Source organism: Octopus sinensis, linkage group LG30, assembly GCF_006345805.1.
Source record: "Octopus sinensis linkage group LG30, ASM634580v1, whole genome shotgun sequence".
NCBI lineage: Eukaryota > Metazoa > Mollusca > Cephalopoda > Octopoda > Octopodidae > Octopus > Octopus sinensis.
The window spans coordinates 12,567,031-12,583,895 of NC_043026.1; the positions used below are offsets into that span (position 1 = coordinate 12,567,031).

At 39.4% G+C, this 16,865-nt stretch overlaps 1 protein-coding gene and 1 long non-coding RNA gene across 2 annotated transcripts in view; one reads left to right on the plus strand and one right to left on the minus strand.

The window, feature by feature from the left end:
• LOC115226317 (zinc finger protein 2 homolog) overlaps window positions 1–16,865 on the minus strand; it is a 28,257-nt gene that overhangs the window by 3,365 nt on the left and 8,027 nt on the right. Inside the window, exons 4-6 of the mRNA XM_036515053.1 lie at window positions 14,314–14,672; window positions 13,864–13,977; window positions 7,738–8,020 (exon numbers count right to left, since the gene is read on the minus strand). Coding sequence (XP_036370946.1) covers window positions 7,738–8,020; window positions 13,864–13,977; window positions 14,314–14,526 — 610 coding nt within the window. The 5' untranslated portion in view covers window positions 14,527–14,672. The remainder of the gene's footprint in view (window positions 1–7,737; window positions 8,021–13,863; window positions 13,978–14,313; window positions 14,673–16,865) is intronic.
• Window positions 9,135–13,215, plus strand: LOC118768481. Its single transcript, XR_005004335.1, has 4 exons — window positions 9,135–9,267; window positions 10,511–10,513; window positions 10,924–10,933; window positions 13,205–13,215. It is a non-coding gene; the product is annotated as an uncharacterized LOC118768481 (long non-coding RNA).

Below are 16,865 nucleotides of genomic sequence, written 5' to 3' on the forward strand. Positions count from 1 at the left end.
TCAACCTAGGCGGAATTTGAACTCAGAACGTAACGGCAGATGAAATACCGCTAAGCATTTCGCCCGGCGTGCTAACAATTCTGCTAGCTCGCAGCCTTTTTTAATGCCTTCTTTCTTAATAACCTTCGACTGTCTCACTCATTAAAGACGTTAACATAACATTTTTCATACAGATGAATTATTTAATTTCGTTTTGGGATTTGGTTTGCAAGATTCTTTATGTGAGTTCGTGTGTTGAAGCATATTCTGTTGTCTGGGAAGAATCCTTCTCTTTTAATGCCTTATAAGGCGATCTTTCGTCTCTAGTAGACCTTTCCGTCGATTTCCGTAAAAAAATATTTTTTTTTTACATATGGGCTTGCGGGAACTTTTGAAGTAATATACATACATATACACATACACCGAGTAAAAAATTTCAGTTATCTCTCTCTTTCACACATTACCCTGTCTCTTCACACACACTAACAGAAGCACTTCACTTACACAACACACTGTCTGTCTCCCACACCCCATCAAACACACACACACACACACATGTACATCAATGCTTCCCCTGGACGGTAACTTCAAAAGAACTTCCCTCGTCATACAATCGCTTTCTCTTAGTCTCTTTCGCTCTCATTACTTCAAAAGTTCCCGCAAGCCCATATGTAAAAAAAAAATGTTTTTTACAGAAATCGACGGAAAGGTCTACTAGAGACGAAAGATCGCCGTCATGGCATTCTCTTTTAATGCCTTATAATTTAACACACTCGCCACTAGAATTTCCACTTATTTCTTTTCCGCTGCGTCTTGCAACCTTTTCAAATAGTTTTGACTCAAAACTCTTGAAAAGGTTGCAAGACGCAACGAAAATTTGAGAAAAACAAAAAAGAAATAAGTGGAAATTTTACCAGTGAATGTGTTCAATTATAAGACACTAAAAGCGAACGACTCCCCCAGACACAACGGAATTATTTAATACTAGCAGTATCGCCCGGCGTTGCTCGGGTTTGTAAGGGAAATAACTATAAAGCATATTTAGAGAGTTATAGCCAAAAAATAGCAAACAAATACATTAAAAATGGAAAAAAAATCGTTGACTCATCGTAGACATTTTTAGAGAGTTACTTCCCTTATATAATAGCGAAAGAAATGCATTAAAATGGAAAAAAATGATGGTAAATTATTTTTTAAATCGTTCACTCATCGTAGACATTTTTAGAGAGTTACTTCCCTTATATAATAGCGAAGAAATGCATTAAAATGGAAAAAAATTATGGTAAATTATTTTTTAAATCGTTCACTCATCGTAGACATTTTTAGAGAGTTACTTCCCTTATATAATAGCGAAGAAATGCATTAAAATGGAAAAAAATTATGGTAAATTATTTTTTAAATCGTAGACATTTTTAGAGAGTTACTTCCCTTATATAATAGCGAAAGAAATGCATTCAAATAGAAAAAAATTGATGGTAAATTTTTTTTAAATCGTAGACTCATCGTAGAAGCGCGCTAATACCCAGAAGGGCTCGATATGAATGATGACTATAAGATACCCGGTTTTGGTTAAACTGCACCGCAAAATGTGGGAGGAGTTAGGAATCTAAATCGTAGGAGACAGACACACAACTTGACTTTTATATATATTCAATACTAGCAGTATCGCCCGGCGTTGCTCGGGTTTGTAAGGGAAATAACTATATAAGCATTTTTAGAGTTATAGCCAAAAAATGTATTAAAAATGGAAAAAATATTATGGTAAATTTTTTAAAAAATCGTTGACTTATCGTAGACATTTTTAGAGAGTTACTTCCCTTATATAATAGCGAAAAAATGCATTAAAATGGGGAAAAAATGATGGTAAATAATTTTTAAAATCGTAGACTCCTCGTAGACGCGCGCTAATACCCAGAAGGGCTCGATATGAATCACGACTATAAGATACCCGGTTTTGGTTACAGTGCACCGCAAAATGTGGGAGTAGTTAGGAATCTAAATCGTAGGAGACAGACACACAACTTGACTTTTATATATAAAGATTTGAACAATTATAATCCCCATCGTAATTACTGAATCTCTTTACAACAGTGAAGGCTATACATTTAATTATTGTTGTATTATACAATGAATCTATCAAGTTATTACTTTCACATCACCGAGTAAAAGACTTACTTGGATTTCTCCATAAATTTCTTATTTCTGTTTCCATCTCTTCTAATCGTCTTCAGGAAATATTCTCTCTGCGAGACGAAAATTTCACGAGTGAAATGTATAAAAACTGACACGGAAAAATGAAACGAAAACAAGAAGAAAGCGGAAAGTGTCACTGGTGTAAAGACGTCAAATTCTCGCCTATAATAAGTTATCTCCCGCTAATCTGAACGCGATTTCTATTATCCCAGATTCAATTATACCTATTTCTTTATTATCCACAAGGGGCTAAACACAGAGGGGACAAACAAGGACAGACATAGGTATTAAGTCGATTCCATCGACCCCAGTGCGTAACTGGTACTTAATTTATCGACCCCGAAAGGATGAAAGGCAAAGTCGACCTTTGCACATCTTGATATATTTATATCATTGAATACATTTAATACTACGTTTATTCTACATTGTAAGCTAATGTTAAAAATATAGGATCTTTTCGGTTTGACCGGCAGTTTTTAAAAATAATTTCCACCTAACTAAACACTTTTAAACTTCGTATGCTGGTAGAATGTGTTTAGAAAACATCTTTTTCTCTTGGCTTTATTGAGAAAATTCTATAGTTTGTAAGATATTTGTTGGGTTTTTTTCCCTCAATTTCTGAAATTTCAACCAATCAATGACGTGTATTGAGGTAAAAAACATTCAGTGCCGTATGAATATGTCCACCCCGTTTAAGAAACAGATTGGGTTTATTTACATTCCTGAAGAAAAAACATACCCTTCCCCCCACCCCTAACCCTAAAACAGATTGAAATGCAATAGATCGATAGTAGGGTCATAATTATGGGTGACAATTTCATATGACACCACTAGAAAAAACTGCTGTTCAAACCGAAAAGATCCAAAAAATATATATATATATATATTTTCCAGTGCATTTACTCTTTTACTCGTTTCAGTCATTTGACTGCGGCCATGCTGGAGCACCACCTTTAGTCGAGCAAATCGATCCCGGGACTTATTCTTTGTAAGCCCAGTACTTATTCTATCGGTCTCTTTTGCTGAACCGCTAAGTGACGGGGACGTAAACACACCAGCATCAGTTGTCAAGCAATGCTAGGGGTACAAACACAGACACACACATACATATATACGACAGGCTTCTTTCAGTTTCCGTCTCCCAAATCCACTCACAAAGCATTGGTCGGCTTGAGGCTATAGCAGAAGACACTTGCCCAAGATGCCACGCAGTGGGACTGAACTCGGAACCATGTGGTTGGTAAGCAAGCTACTTACCACACAGCCACTCCTGCGCCTATTACTTACTTTTGCAGAAATCACACTAATCCATAACATCCAAGCAAAGAATAACGTTCATCCCGAAATAAATGGTCTGTCCCTAGAGGTTCCTTCATTGGTTTTTGAAACTGTACTACCTACCAACACTGGAATGGCTTCCTTTTAATCACTTCATTTTTAGCTAGGAAATATTCTACAAATTTACGTTTCTGAATTTTTTTGCAAGATTCATGATGCGAAAACGTATGATTTCTTTACCTTTTGACCTACAGATTAAAAAAAATTTTTGTAACATGCTCTTCTCCCCACCCCTAACCCTAACCCTAAAACAGATTGAAATGCAATAGATCGATACTAGGGTCATAATTATGGGTGACAATTTCATATGACACCGCTAGAAAAAACTGCCGTTCAAACCGAAAAGATCCAAAATATATATATATATATAGGCGCAGGAGTGGCTGTGTGGTAAGTAGCTTGTTTACCAACCACATGGTTCCGGGTTAAGTCCGACTGCGTGGCACCTTGGACAAGTGTCTTCTACTATAGCCTCGGGCCGACCAAAGCCACTTTCAAATTTCGGACACTGGTAGAATGTGGGATCTTTTCGGTTTGAACGGCAGTTTTTTCTAGCAGTGTCATATGAAATTGTCACCCATAATTATGACCCTAGTATCGATCTATTGCATTTCAATCTGTTTTAGGGTTAGGGTTAGGTGGGAAGGGTATCTTTTTTTTCTTCAGAAATGTAAATAAACCCAATCTGTTTCTTAAATGAGGGACATATTCATACGGCACAGAATGTTTTCACCTCAATAGATGTCATTGATTGGTTGAAATTACAGAAATTGGATACAAAAATGCATGGTAAGGAGAATCAATGGGGGAGATTATTTCTTTATCATTCAGCTTGTGTATATACATGTGGCCACAGTAAAGGTATTTAAAGTCACAGCCTTGTTTTATATATTCTTCATCCAGGTTTCCTGTCAAATGAGATTACAGCCTTCTTAGTAGGGAGGGAGGGGTTAGGGCTGTTTTAGGCTGGTGGGGAAGGGTATCTTTTTTTCTTCAGAAATGTAAATAAACCCAATCTGTTTCTTAAATGAGGGACATATTCATGACACACAATGTTTTCACCTCAATAGACGTCATTGATTGGTTGAAATTACAGAAATTGGATACAAAAATACATGGTAAGGAGAATCAATGGGGGAGATTATTTCTTTATCATTCAGCTTGTGTATATACATGTGGCCACATTAAAGGTATTTAAAGTCACAGCCTTGTTTTATATATTCTTCATCCAGGTTTCCTGTCAAATGAAATTACAGCCTTCTTAGTAGGGAGGGAGAGGTGGAGTAGGAAGTGACTGAGAATTCAACGCAGCAGAAGAGTAATGATGATACAGTAGACAGGAGAGGGACAACAGAAGCGACATGATGTTGGATAATTTGCAAGGACAGGTGCGGAAGAGTGGGGCAGGCATGATGGAAGACAAACAAGCATAGTGAATAAATGATTTTTATTAGAAATTAGAATGACCTGTCATTTATTGATGTAAATTATAGGCCACACAGTCAAGACAATATATGATTGAATAGACAGACAGCCAGACACTGACAAATAGATTCTCAGTTAGGACTGAGACAAACAGACTGAGGGAGAGATAAACTGAGAGAAGAGTAGTACAGCTGAGCTGAGAAGAGGAGGGAAGGATCATGAGGAATCTCATGGACTTCATAGAAAGATATGAAAATAGGGGTGATGGAGTATTAAGCTTGGCCTTCAAAGTACGAGGATGAGTGGGGCAGGGGGAAGAAAAGTGTGGGACACTTGGTGGAGATGGCAAGAGTGTGTTAGGGGTGGGGACGGTGTAAGGGTGAAGAGATGGAAAGTAGGCAACCTGTAACAATGTAAGACACATAGGGAGGGAAAGGGGGAGTAGGAAGTGACTGAGAATTCAAAGCAGCAGAATAGTAATGATGATACAGTAGAGAGGAGAGGGACAACAGAAGTGACATGCTGTTGGATAGTTTGCAAGGACAGGTGGGGCAAGCTTAATGGAATACAAACAAGCAAAGTGAATAGACGTCATTGATTGGTTGAAATTACAGAAATTGGATACAAAAATGCATGGTAAGGAGAATCAATGGGGGAGATTATTTCTTTATCATTCAGCTTGTGTATACACATGTGGCCACATTAAAGGTATTTAAAGTCACAGCCTTGTTTTATATATATCCTTCATCCAGGTTTCCTGTCAAATGAGATTAGACCCTTCTTAATAGGGAGGGAGAGGTGGAGTAGGAAGTGACTGAGAATTCAACGCAGCAGAACAGTAATGACGATACGGTAGAGAGGAGAGGGACAACAGAAGCGACATGATGTTGGATAATTTGCAAGGACAGGTGGGGAAGAGTGGGGCAGGCATGATGGAAGACAAACAAGCAAAGTGAATAAATGATTTTTATTAGAAATATTACAGCAGTAAGTTACCACACTCATGTCGACATAGTAGTAGTTATATGTAAAATAACATTATATTTTCTTTCCTTTGACAAACACTGCGTGTATCTTGGTTTTACAACACATGCCTTGAGTACGTAAAATGTAAAAGGTGATTAAACAGCTGGCATCAAGAAAAGTATTGAGCTTTGAAAGATTATTTCAAAAAGGGGAAACAAAATGAGATTAGTAATTAGGTAAAGTTCATGATCATCATCATCGTTTAACGTCCGCTTTCCATGCTAGCATGGGTTGGACGGTTCAACTGGGGTCTGGGAAGCCCGAAGGCTGCACCAGGCCAGTCAGATCTGGCAGTGTTTCTACAGCTGGATGCCCTTCCTAACGCCAACCACTCCGTGAGTGTAGTGGGTGCTTTTTATGTGCCACCGACACAGGTGCCAGACGAGGCTGGCGAACGGCCACGCTCAGATGGTGTTTTTTATGTGCCGCCGACACAGGTGCCAGACGAAGCTGGCGAACGGCCACCGGCATGGAGGCCAGGCGAGGCTGGCACGGCCACGATCAGATGGTGTTTGTTACGTGCCCACAGCACGGAGGCCAGTCGATGCGGTACTGGCTACGGCCACGTTCGGATGGTTTTCTTATGTGCCACTGGCACTGGTACCACATAAATACAAATTCCATTGATGTTCATCGATTTTGATTTGGTTCCATTTTCACTTGCCTCAACAGGTCTTCACAAGTGTCCCAAGAAGGAAGGTATGCACAGTGGACTGACTACGTCCCAGGTAGGGACCATGGGTTATGGCCTCACGTGTCTTGCCAGGTCTTAAGGGTAAATAATGTTCAGCAAATAAAATAATTGTCTCACTTTTGTTGGAGAATAAATTCCCGCAGATATCCAAATGCTGTGACTTTTCTCCTGACTGAATACATTTGTGTGTACAAAAAATGTTTGTTTGAAAAGATGATATACCACAGATGTCACAGTGATATGTTCCCCCCCCCCCCCGCATGAATGCATATATGAGTAGTTAAATTAAACCTTGATGTGAATTATTTACCACAGATATAACATAGGTAAGGCCCTTTTGTGTGCATGTTTGTGTCCACTTAAAGCAGAAGTTTTACACAAAGATTTACAGCAGATATCATAACCATATGGAATTTTTCCTGCATGAATACATTTGTGTTTAGTTTTTTTTTGTTTGTTCATTCTTGAGCAATCCCCGGCTCATAAGGGCCGGTTTCCCAGTTTCCTTGGCATATAGGTTCCCCACCTGGATGGGACACCGGTCCATCACAAGTGAGCTGCAAGATGCAGGAGGAAAGAGTGAGAGAAAGTTGTGGCGAAAGAGTCAGCAGAAGTTCGCTATTACCTTCTACCAGAGCTGCGTCGAGCTTAAGTATTTCGTCCATAAGCACACACACACATCGCCCAGTCTGAGATTCGAACCCGCGATCCCCCGATCGCGAGTCTGCTGCTCTAACCACAAGGCCATGTGCCTCCACTTTGTGTTTATTTAGTAAAGTCATTAATTTGAGAGAATGATTTACCACGGATATCACACTAATATAGCTCCTCTGTATGAATACGCTTATGTTTAGTCAAGTAAATACTTACAGAGAATGATTTATCACAGATATCACAGCGATATGGTTTTTCTCCTGTATGAATACGTCTATGTGTAGAGAGACCATCCTTTCTAGAGAATGATTCACCACAGACATCACACTGATATGGTTTTTCTCCTGTATGAGTACGTTTGTGTTGATTTAAGACACCGGACTGACAAAATGTTTTACCACAGATATCACAGTGATACGGCTTCTCACCTGTATGAATACGGATATGTCTGGTTAAGTTGCGACTATCAGAGAACGATTTACCACAGATATCACACTGATATGGCTTCTCTCCAGTATGAGTACGTTTGTGTTTATTTAGGATACCAGATTCATGAAATGATTTACCACAAATATCACAGTGATATGGCTTCTCACCTGTATGAATTCGTCTATGTGTTGTGAGATTATTACTTCCAGAGAATGATTTACCACAGATATCACAGCGATATGGCTTCTCTCCTGTATGAATACGTTTGTGTGTAGTCAAATGCATATTTGTATAGAATGATTTACCACAGATATCACAGTGATATGGCTTCTCACCTGTATGAATACGTCTATGTGTAATGAGATAATGATTTGTGGAGAATGATTTACCACAGATATCACATGGATATGGCTTCTCACCTGTATGGGTACGTTGGTGTCTATTTAAGTCATCAGACTGACGAAATAATTTACCACAAATATCACAGTGATACGGCTTCTCACCTGTATGAATACGGAAATGTATGTTTAAGTTGCAAGTATCGTGGAATGATTTACCGCAGATTTCACATGAATATGGTTTCTCACCTGTATGAGTACGTTTGTGTTTATTTAAGACACCAGATTCATGAAACGATTTACCACAAATATCACAACCATATGGCTTCTCACCTGTATGACTACGTCTATGAATTGTCAGATTATTACTTCTAGAGAATGATTTACCACAGATATCACAGCGGTATGGCTTCTCACCTGTATGCATACGTCTATGAGTTGTGAGATTATTATTTTTAGCGAATGATTTACCACAGATATCACAGCGGTATGGTTTTTCTCCTGTGTGAACACATCTGTGGGTATCAAAGTTAATTCTTTGAGAGAATGATTTACCACATATATCACAATGATATGGTTTCTCTCCTATATGAACGCATCTGTGTTCAGCTAAGCGATTATTTTCAGAGAATGATTCCCCACAAATATCACAGGGATATGGTTTCTCACCTCTATCAATACATTTGTGTTTAATGAGCCTACTTTCCAGAGAAAATGATTTTTTACAGATACCACAATGGTATGAGGATTTTTCAGTCACTTTCTGCATCTCAGCAAAATAATAAATCAATCCTTTAAGTCTGTAACATTATCCATTGCTTCAATAGTTTTCTTGTCTCAGAACAATATACGGTTTATTTTCTTGTTTCACTTTTTATCAATTATTTCTTTCAACTGTTTTACAACTATTTTCCCATCAACTCTGATTTTCATCAATATCTGAAGATGCCACAAACGTATTTGAAACTTCATCCAAATTTAATTACTGAAGGCAAATTCATCTTGTACATACTGCAGACTACACAGTAGAGAAATGCTGCCATTAAACTCCGTTCACAAGAAATATTTCACTGTAGTTTACCACAGAATTATATATTGTTGTATACAACGTTTTTCTTTAGTCTTTAAAAGATAATAAATGTTGATGATGAATCTGATGGAAGCAATTCTTTGATGTCACAGTTGTCTGATGTTCTGAAATAAGAGAGAAATAACAGTATTAAATATAGAAGAATCCTTTTAATAGCAAAGTAGTTAATGAGGGACATATTCATACGGCACAGAATGTTTTCACCTCAATACACGTCATTGATTGGTTGAAATGGCAGAAATTGAAGAAAAAAACAACAAATATCTTACAAACTATAGAATTTTCTCAATAAAGCCAAGAGAAAAAGATGTTTTATAAACACATTCTACCAGTATACGAAGTTTAAAAGTGTTTAGTTACGTGGAAATTATTTTTAAAAAACTGCCGGTCAAACCGAAAAGATCCAAAGCATGTATGCATTCATAGACACAGATATTGAGAATGAAAAGAAGCAATTACGGGATGGGCGAAAGGATGGTTTTAATTGCAAACCAAACCGGAAGTTGTCTTACAAGGACAGACATGACAGATATTATTATTCTGATTTCACAATATAAAAATTAAGGAAGCCGCTCTGCTTTCATTTTACAGCAAATGCAGGCAATTTACTTTACATAGCATACAAAAGTTATCTTTAGATTTAAAAATAATAATAGATTAATATTTCAAACCGTAGAATATCATTGTCCTATAGGTAAACGTCTGGAGAAAGAGACATCTTTTTCCGATGTTGTGTGTGTTTTGCCCCTTATATTATTTCTGCATTCTTGAAAGGTCACATAATTAAATCTTTTGGCAATCGCCCTTTTGGCAATCTTTCGTCTCTAGTAGACCTTTCCGTCGATTTCCGTAAAAAAAATTTTTTTTTTTTACATATGGGCTTGCGGGAACTTTTGAAGTAATATACATACATATACACATACACCGAGTAAAAAAATTTCAGTTATCTCTTTCTTTCACACATTACTCTGTCTCTTCACACACACTAACAGAAGCACTTCACTTACACAACATACTGTCTGTCTCCCACACCCTCATCAAACACACACACACACATGTACATCAATGCTCACATGCACGGTAACTTCAAAAGAACTTCCCTCGTCATAAAATCGCTTTCTCTTAGTCTCTTTCGCTCTCATTACTTCAAAAGTTCCCGCAAGCCCATATGTAAAGAAAAAAAATTTTTTTTTACGGAAATCGACGGAAAGATCTACTAGAGACGAAAGATCGCCAAATCTTTTTTTCCACTTATAAAATAATAAAAACTCAACGATAATATACTTACCGCTTTCAAAATGTAAACAGCGCGGCAGTATCCGTTGGAAACAATATTTTAAAGAGATTGTCTCCATCCATAAGAATTACTTTCTGAATTAATTATAATTAGGTAGCTCTACTCATTCTTGTTTTGTTTGTATTGAGTATTTTATTTCACATTCTGCACTATGTCACGCGGGTGACAAGGGTTCGATTTCCCCCACCGGGATGGTGCGTATTTGTTAAGGCGGCAAGCTGGCAGAATCGTTAGAAAACCGGGCAAAATACTTAGCACTATTCCGTCGGTCTTTACGTTCTGAGTTCAAATTCCGCCGAGGTCGACTTTGAGAACTGCTGATGTCTATGAAACTACTGTAGCGGGATGAGTAGCGAAATATTTTGCTGAGGTAGCAGAAGAAATAGCCATGTGGACGACATCAAAGTAGAACAATGGGAAAGCATTGGATTGTGGTTTAAATAAATTATTTAACCGACAGTTGCATTTACGTGCTTTGAAGTGCGTAGCGGTATTTCGTCTGCCGTTACGTTCTGAGTTCAAATTCCGCCGAGGTCGACTTTGCCTTTCATCCTTTCGGGGTCGATAAATAAAGGACCAGTTTCGCACTGGAGTCGATGTAATCGACTTAATCCCTTTGTCTGTCCTTGTTTGTCTCCTCTGTGTTTAGCCCCTTGTGGGTAATAAAGAAATAGGTATTTCGTCTGCCACTACGTTCTGAGTTCAAATTCGGCCGAGGTCGACTTTGCCTTTCATCCTTTCGGGGTCGAGAAATAAAGGACCAGTTTCGAACTGGGGTCGATGTAATCGACTTAATCCGTTTGTCTGTCCTTGTGTGTCCTCTCTGTGTTTAGTAAAGAAATAGGTATTTCGTCTGTCGTTACGTTCTGAGTTCAAATTCGGACGAGGTCGACTTTGCCTTTCATCCTTTCGGGGTCGATTAAATAAAGGACCAGTTTCGAACTGGGGGGTCGATGTAATCGACTTAATCCCCTTGTCTGTCCTTGTTTGTCTCCTCTATGTTTAGTCCCTTGTGGTTAGTAAAGAAATATATACACCAGAAAATTCGTTACATGACATTACTAACTTGCTTCGAAGTGGGGAATATAAAATAAACATGGGAGATAATGTGTCGATGTAACGAGGTAGAACCGGACATGTTTTGTGTCTGTGTGTCCGTTGGTCATTCGGTGGTGTCTGTTTATGTTCTGCGACTGCTACATGCTGAATATGTGGTTATTTGTTGGCTGCTTGACTGGAACAAGTGAACTGCTGTCTGTCGGTGTTTTGCCTCTTGCTGGCTGTCTTCCCATCTGTCGTGTGTCAAACTGTGTGGAGGCGCAATGGCCCAGTGGTTAGGGCAGCGGACTCGCGGTCGTAGGATCGTGGTTTCGATTCCCAGACCGGGCGTTGTGAGTGTATATTGAGCGAAAACACCTAAAAGCTCCACGAGGCTCCGGCAGGGGATGGTGGTGATCCCTGCTGTACTCTTTCACCACAACTTTCTCTCACTCTTACTTCCTGTTTGTTGTACCTTGTATTTCAAAGGGCCGGCCTTGTCACTCTCTGTGTCACGCTGAATATATCCAAGAACTACGTTAAGGGTACACGTGTCTGTGGAGTGCTCAGCCACTTACACGTTAATTTCACGAGCAGGCTGTTCCGTTGATTCGGATCAACCGGAACCCTCATCGTCGTAACCGACGGAGTGCTTCTCTAAGAAGTGTCAAACTGTATGTATAATGATCATCCCAGCTAGAAGGATAGACATACCACAGGAGTAATTGCTACCTATGTAGGTCGGTCGCCTCCTGTCCACTTGAACCTTAAATGACACAGCAAAGGTCGCGGAGGTCGAAGTGAATTCCATCCATCACATTTCGACAGGACAAAGAAATTTCTTTCGCGCTTGTTTGGCCAGTGGTGGGTCAGACAAGAGGCAATCTGTACATTCGGTTTCGAATCTCAGCCCGGAAAAAGGAAGTGTTAGTTTTTACACTACCGTTCAGGGATTATGCTGACTTCCGTGCCGGTGTCAACAAGGGAACAGGTGCCTGTTAACACGATCGCAAACGAAAAACAGGAGACTTTGTGGGTGAGAATGAGGAACCTCCGTTGCGTTCAATTCCTTGCTGTGCTGTTTCCCAAAAGGGATGCTAAAAATGAGCATCGAATCGTGCAATTCTGTGACCGTGTTCCAAATTTTCGGTGGTACCAACAAGTTTCCTGCGAATTACGGGAAGCATTCGGGCTTCGGGACCGTCTACCAAATCGACGCGATCGACAGTTACTTCGGGTACAGCGAACAAACAAAAATAAAAACATTGCCCTGAGGGAAAAAAACAACTTTCCCCTTTCGCTAACTTGAAAACAGCATTATCGGATGCTACCATATTGGTGTATCCCAAAACCAGGCACCCCACTAGTTGATGCATCCGATTCCGGAGTTGGAGGTGTGCTCCAACAACACACTAACGGTATTTGGCAACCTTGTTTTCGTCTGCCGTTACGTTGTGAGTTCAAATTCCGCCGAGGTCGACTTTACCTTTCATCCTTTCGGGGTCGATAAATCAAGTACCAGTTACGCACTGGTGTCGACGTAATCGACTAAATACCTATGTCTGTCCTTGTTTGTCCTCTCTATATGTTTCGCCCCTTGTGGGTAATAAAGAAATAGGTATTTAGCAACCTTGTTTTCGTCTGCCGTTACGTTGTGAGTTCAAATTCCGCCGAGGTCGACTTTACCTTTCATCCTTTCGGAGTCGATAAATTAAGTACCAGTTACGCACTGGTGTCGATGTAATCGACTAAATACCTATGTCTGTCCTTGTTTGTCCCCTCTGTGTTTCGCCCCTTGTGTGTAATAAAGAAATAGGCATCTCGTCCGTCTTTACGTTCTGAGTTCAAATTCCGCCGAGGTCGACTTTACCTTTCATCCTTTCGGGGTCGATAAATTAAGTACCAGTTACGCACTGGTGTCGGTGTAATCGACTAAATACCCATGTCTGACCCCTCTGTGTTTCGCCCGTTGTGGGTAATAAAGAAATAGGTATTTGGCAACCTTGTAGCGGGTTGGATGTGATGTGCCATATCACATCGATATGATGTACCCCACTACTAAATGTAGCGTGTAGATGTAACACTTGAAGGTTCTCGCATTGGAAGAACCAGTAAACATCGAAGAAAGGACACCAAGAAGGGAGAAATATTATTCACATATATTTTAATTTCTGCCGTTACACATTTCAAGGCATCGCTTACAAACTGGTGATCTTGACCTTGCACCATAACAGGCCTCGTTACACCCTAGGAGATAAAAGGCCACGGGTTATGGTCTCACTTGTCCTGCCGGGTCTTCTCATGCACAGCATCAGTAAAATGGCTAATCTTTTGTATGAGTACGTTTGTGTTTAATTAAGACACCAGATTCAGAGAATGATTTGTCACAAATATCACAGTGATATGGTTTTTCACCTGTGTGAGTACGTTTATGGCAAGTGAGACCTTCGTTTCTAGAGAATGATTTACCACAGATGTCACAACGATATGGTCTCTCTCCTGTATGAACACGTTTGTGTTTAGTCAAGTCATGTGTGCCAGGGAACGATTTACCACAGATATCACATTGATAAGGATTCTCTCCTGTATGAATATATTTGTGTGTAGCCAAGTGACTACTTTTAGTGTATGATTTACCACAGATATCGCAGTGATATGGTTTTTCTCCTGTGTGAACACGCCTATGACACATGAGATCATCATTTCTCGAGAAGGATTTATCACAGATATCACACTGATATGGTTTTTCTCCTGTATGGGTACGTTTGTGTTTAGTTACGTGAGCAGATACAGTGAATGATTTACCGCAGATATCACAGCGATATGGTTTTTCTCCCGTATGAGTACGTGTGTGCTTAGTTAAGCCACCACTTTGAGAAAATGATTTACCACAGATATTACACTGATATGGCTTCTCACCTGTATGGACACGTTTGTGTTTCTGTAAAACACCAGACTGGGAGAATGATTCACCACAGATATCACAGCGATATGGCTTCTCTCCCGTATGAGTACGTTTGTGCATAGTCAGTTGAGTATTTGTAGAGTATAAATTACCACAGATATCACAGTGATATGGCCTTTCTCCCGTATGAATACGTGTGTGCCTAGTAAGGCCACTGGATTGTGTAAATGATTTACCACAGATATCACAGTGATATGGCTTCTCTCCTGTATGAACGCGTTTGTGCATAGTCAGTTGATAATTTGAAGAGTATGATTTACCACAGATATCACAGCGATATGGTTTTTCACCTGTATGAATACGTCTGTGTAGAGAGGCCTTCTTTTCTTGAGAATTATTCACCACAGACATCACACTGATATGGTTTTTCTTCTCTATGAGTACGTCTGTGATGATTTAAGACACCAACCAGATCGATGAAATGATATACCACAAATATCACAGTGATACGGCTTCTCACCAGTATGAATACGGATATGTCTGGTTAAATAGCAAGTATCAGGGAATGATTTGCCACAGATATCACACTGATACGGCTTCTCACCAGTATGAATACAGATATGTCTGGTTAAATAGCAAGTATCAGGGAATGATTTACCACAGATATCACACTGATACGGCTTCTCACCAGTATGAATACGGATATGTCTGGTTAAACAGCAAGTATCAGGGAATGATTTACCACAGATATCACACTGATACGGCTTCTCACCAGTATGAATACAGATATGTCTGGTTAAATAGCAAGTATTAGGGAATGATTTACCACAGATATCACACTGATACGGCTTCTCACCAGTATGAATACAGATATGTCTGGTTAAATAGCAAGTATCAGGGAATGATTTACCACAGATATCACACTGATACGGCTTCTCACCAGTATGAATACAGATATGTCTGGTTAAACAGCAAGTATCAGGGAATGATTTACCACAGATATCACACTGATACGGCTTCTTACCAGTATGAATACAGATATGTCTGGTTAAACAGCAAGTATCAGGGAATGATTTACCACAGATATCACACTGATACGGCTTCTCACCAGTATGAATACAGATATGTCTGGTTAAATAGCAAGTATCAGGGAATGATTTACCACAGATATCACAGTGATACGGCTCCTCACCAGTATGAATACAGATATGTCTGGTTAAATAGCAAGTATCAGGGAATGATTTACCACAGATATCACAGGGTCAAACACTTGAGCCGCTCTGCTCTCATCATACAGCAAATGCAGGCAATTTACGAAACAAAAACGTGGGTTTTGGCAAAAAAAAACCCAATAATTTGCGTGAAAATGGAGGGTGGGGTGACGGGAGGAAGTCTTGCCGAGATGTTTAGCATTTAAGTTCCTGAGGAAAATCCTAATTTATGATTTCAAAAGGATTATATTTTCCTCAAAGTTACGAGGGAAAAACATGAATCTTATGAGTAATCCGGAGTCCTTACCCACCACCATTGCTTTCCGCGCAATTTTCTTTCCAGATTCGTTTCCTACGTGGCTGTGAAGTAGAAATATATCCCTTTTCCTCAGAGTTACGAGGGAAAAACATCAGATGTTGTGAATTGATCGCCGATTATAAAATAAAATTACTGTTTTCAAAGCGTAACCAGCGAGGCAGTATCCGTTGGGAACAATAGTTTGAGGAGGTTGTTTCCCTTTAATGAATGTATTTCCTGAATTATCCAGTAGGTGGCTCTAATCAATCATGTTTTGTTTGTATAGAGTACTAGCAGTATCGCCCGGCGTTGCTCGGTTTTGTAAGGGAAATAACTATATAAGCATTTTTAGAGTTATAACCCCAAAGTAGCAAAAATATGCATAAAAAATGGAAAAAAAATTATGGTAAATTTTTTTTAAATCGTTGACTCATCGTAGACATTTTTAGAGAGTTACTTCCCTTATATAATAGCGAAAAAATGCATTAAAATGGAAAAAAATTATGGTAAATTTTTTTTAAAATCGTAGACTCATTGTAGACGTGCGTTAATACCCAGAAGGGCTCGATATGAATCACAACTATAAGATACCCGCTTTTGGTTAAACTGCACCGCAAAATGTGGGAGTAGTTAGGAATCTAATTCGTAGGAGACAGACACACAACTTCACTTTTATATATAAAGATTTTATTTCACATTCTGCCCTCTGTCACGCGGGTGACGGGGGTTCGATCCCGCCACCAGGAAAGCGGCAAGCTGGCAGAGTCGTTACGAAACCGGGCAAAATACTTACCATTCCGTTGGTCTTTACGTTCTTAGTTCAAATTCCGCACTGGGGTCGATGTAATCGACTTAATCCCTTTGTCTGTCCCCTCTGTGTTTAGCCCCTTGTGGGTAGTAAAGAAATAGGTATTTCGTCTGCTGTTATGTTCTGAGTTCAAATTCCGCCG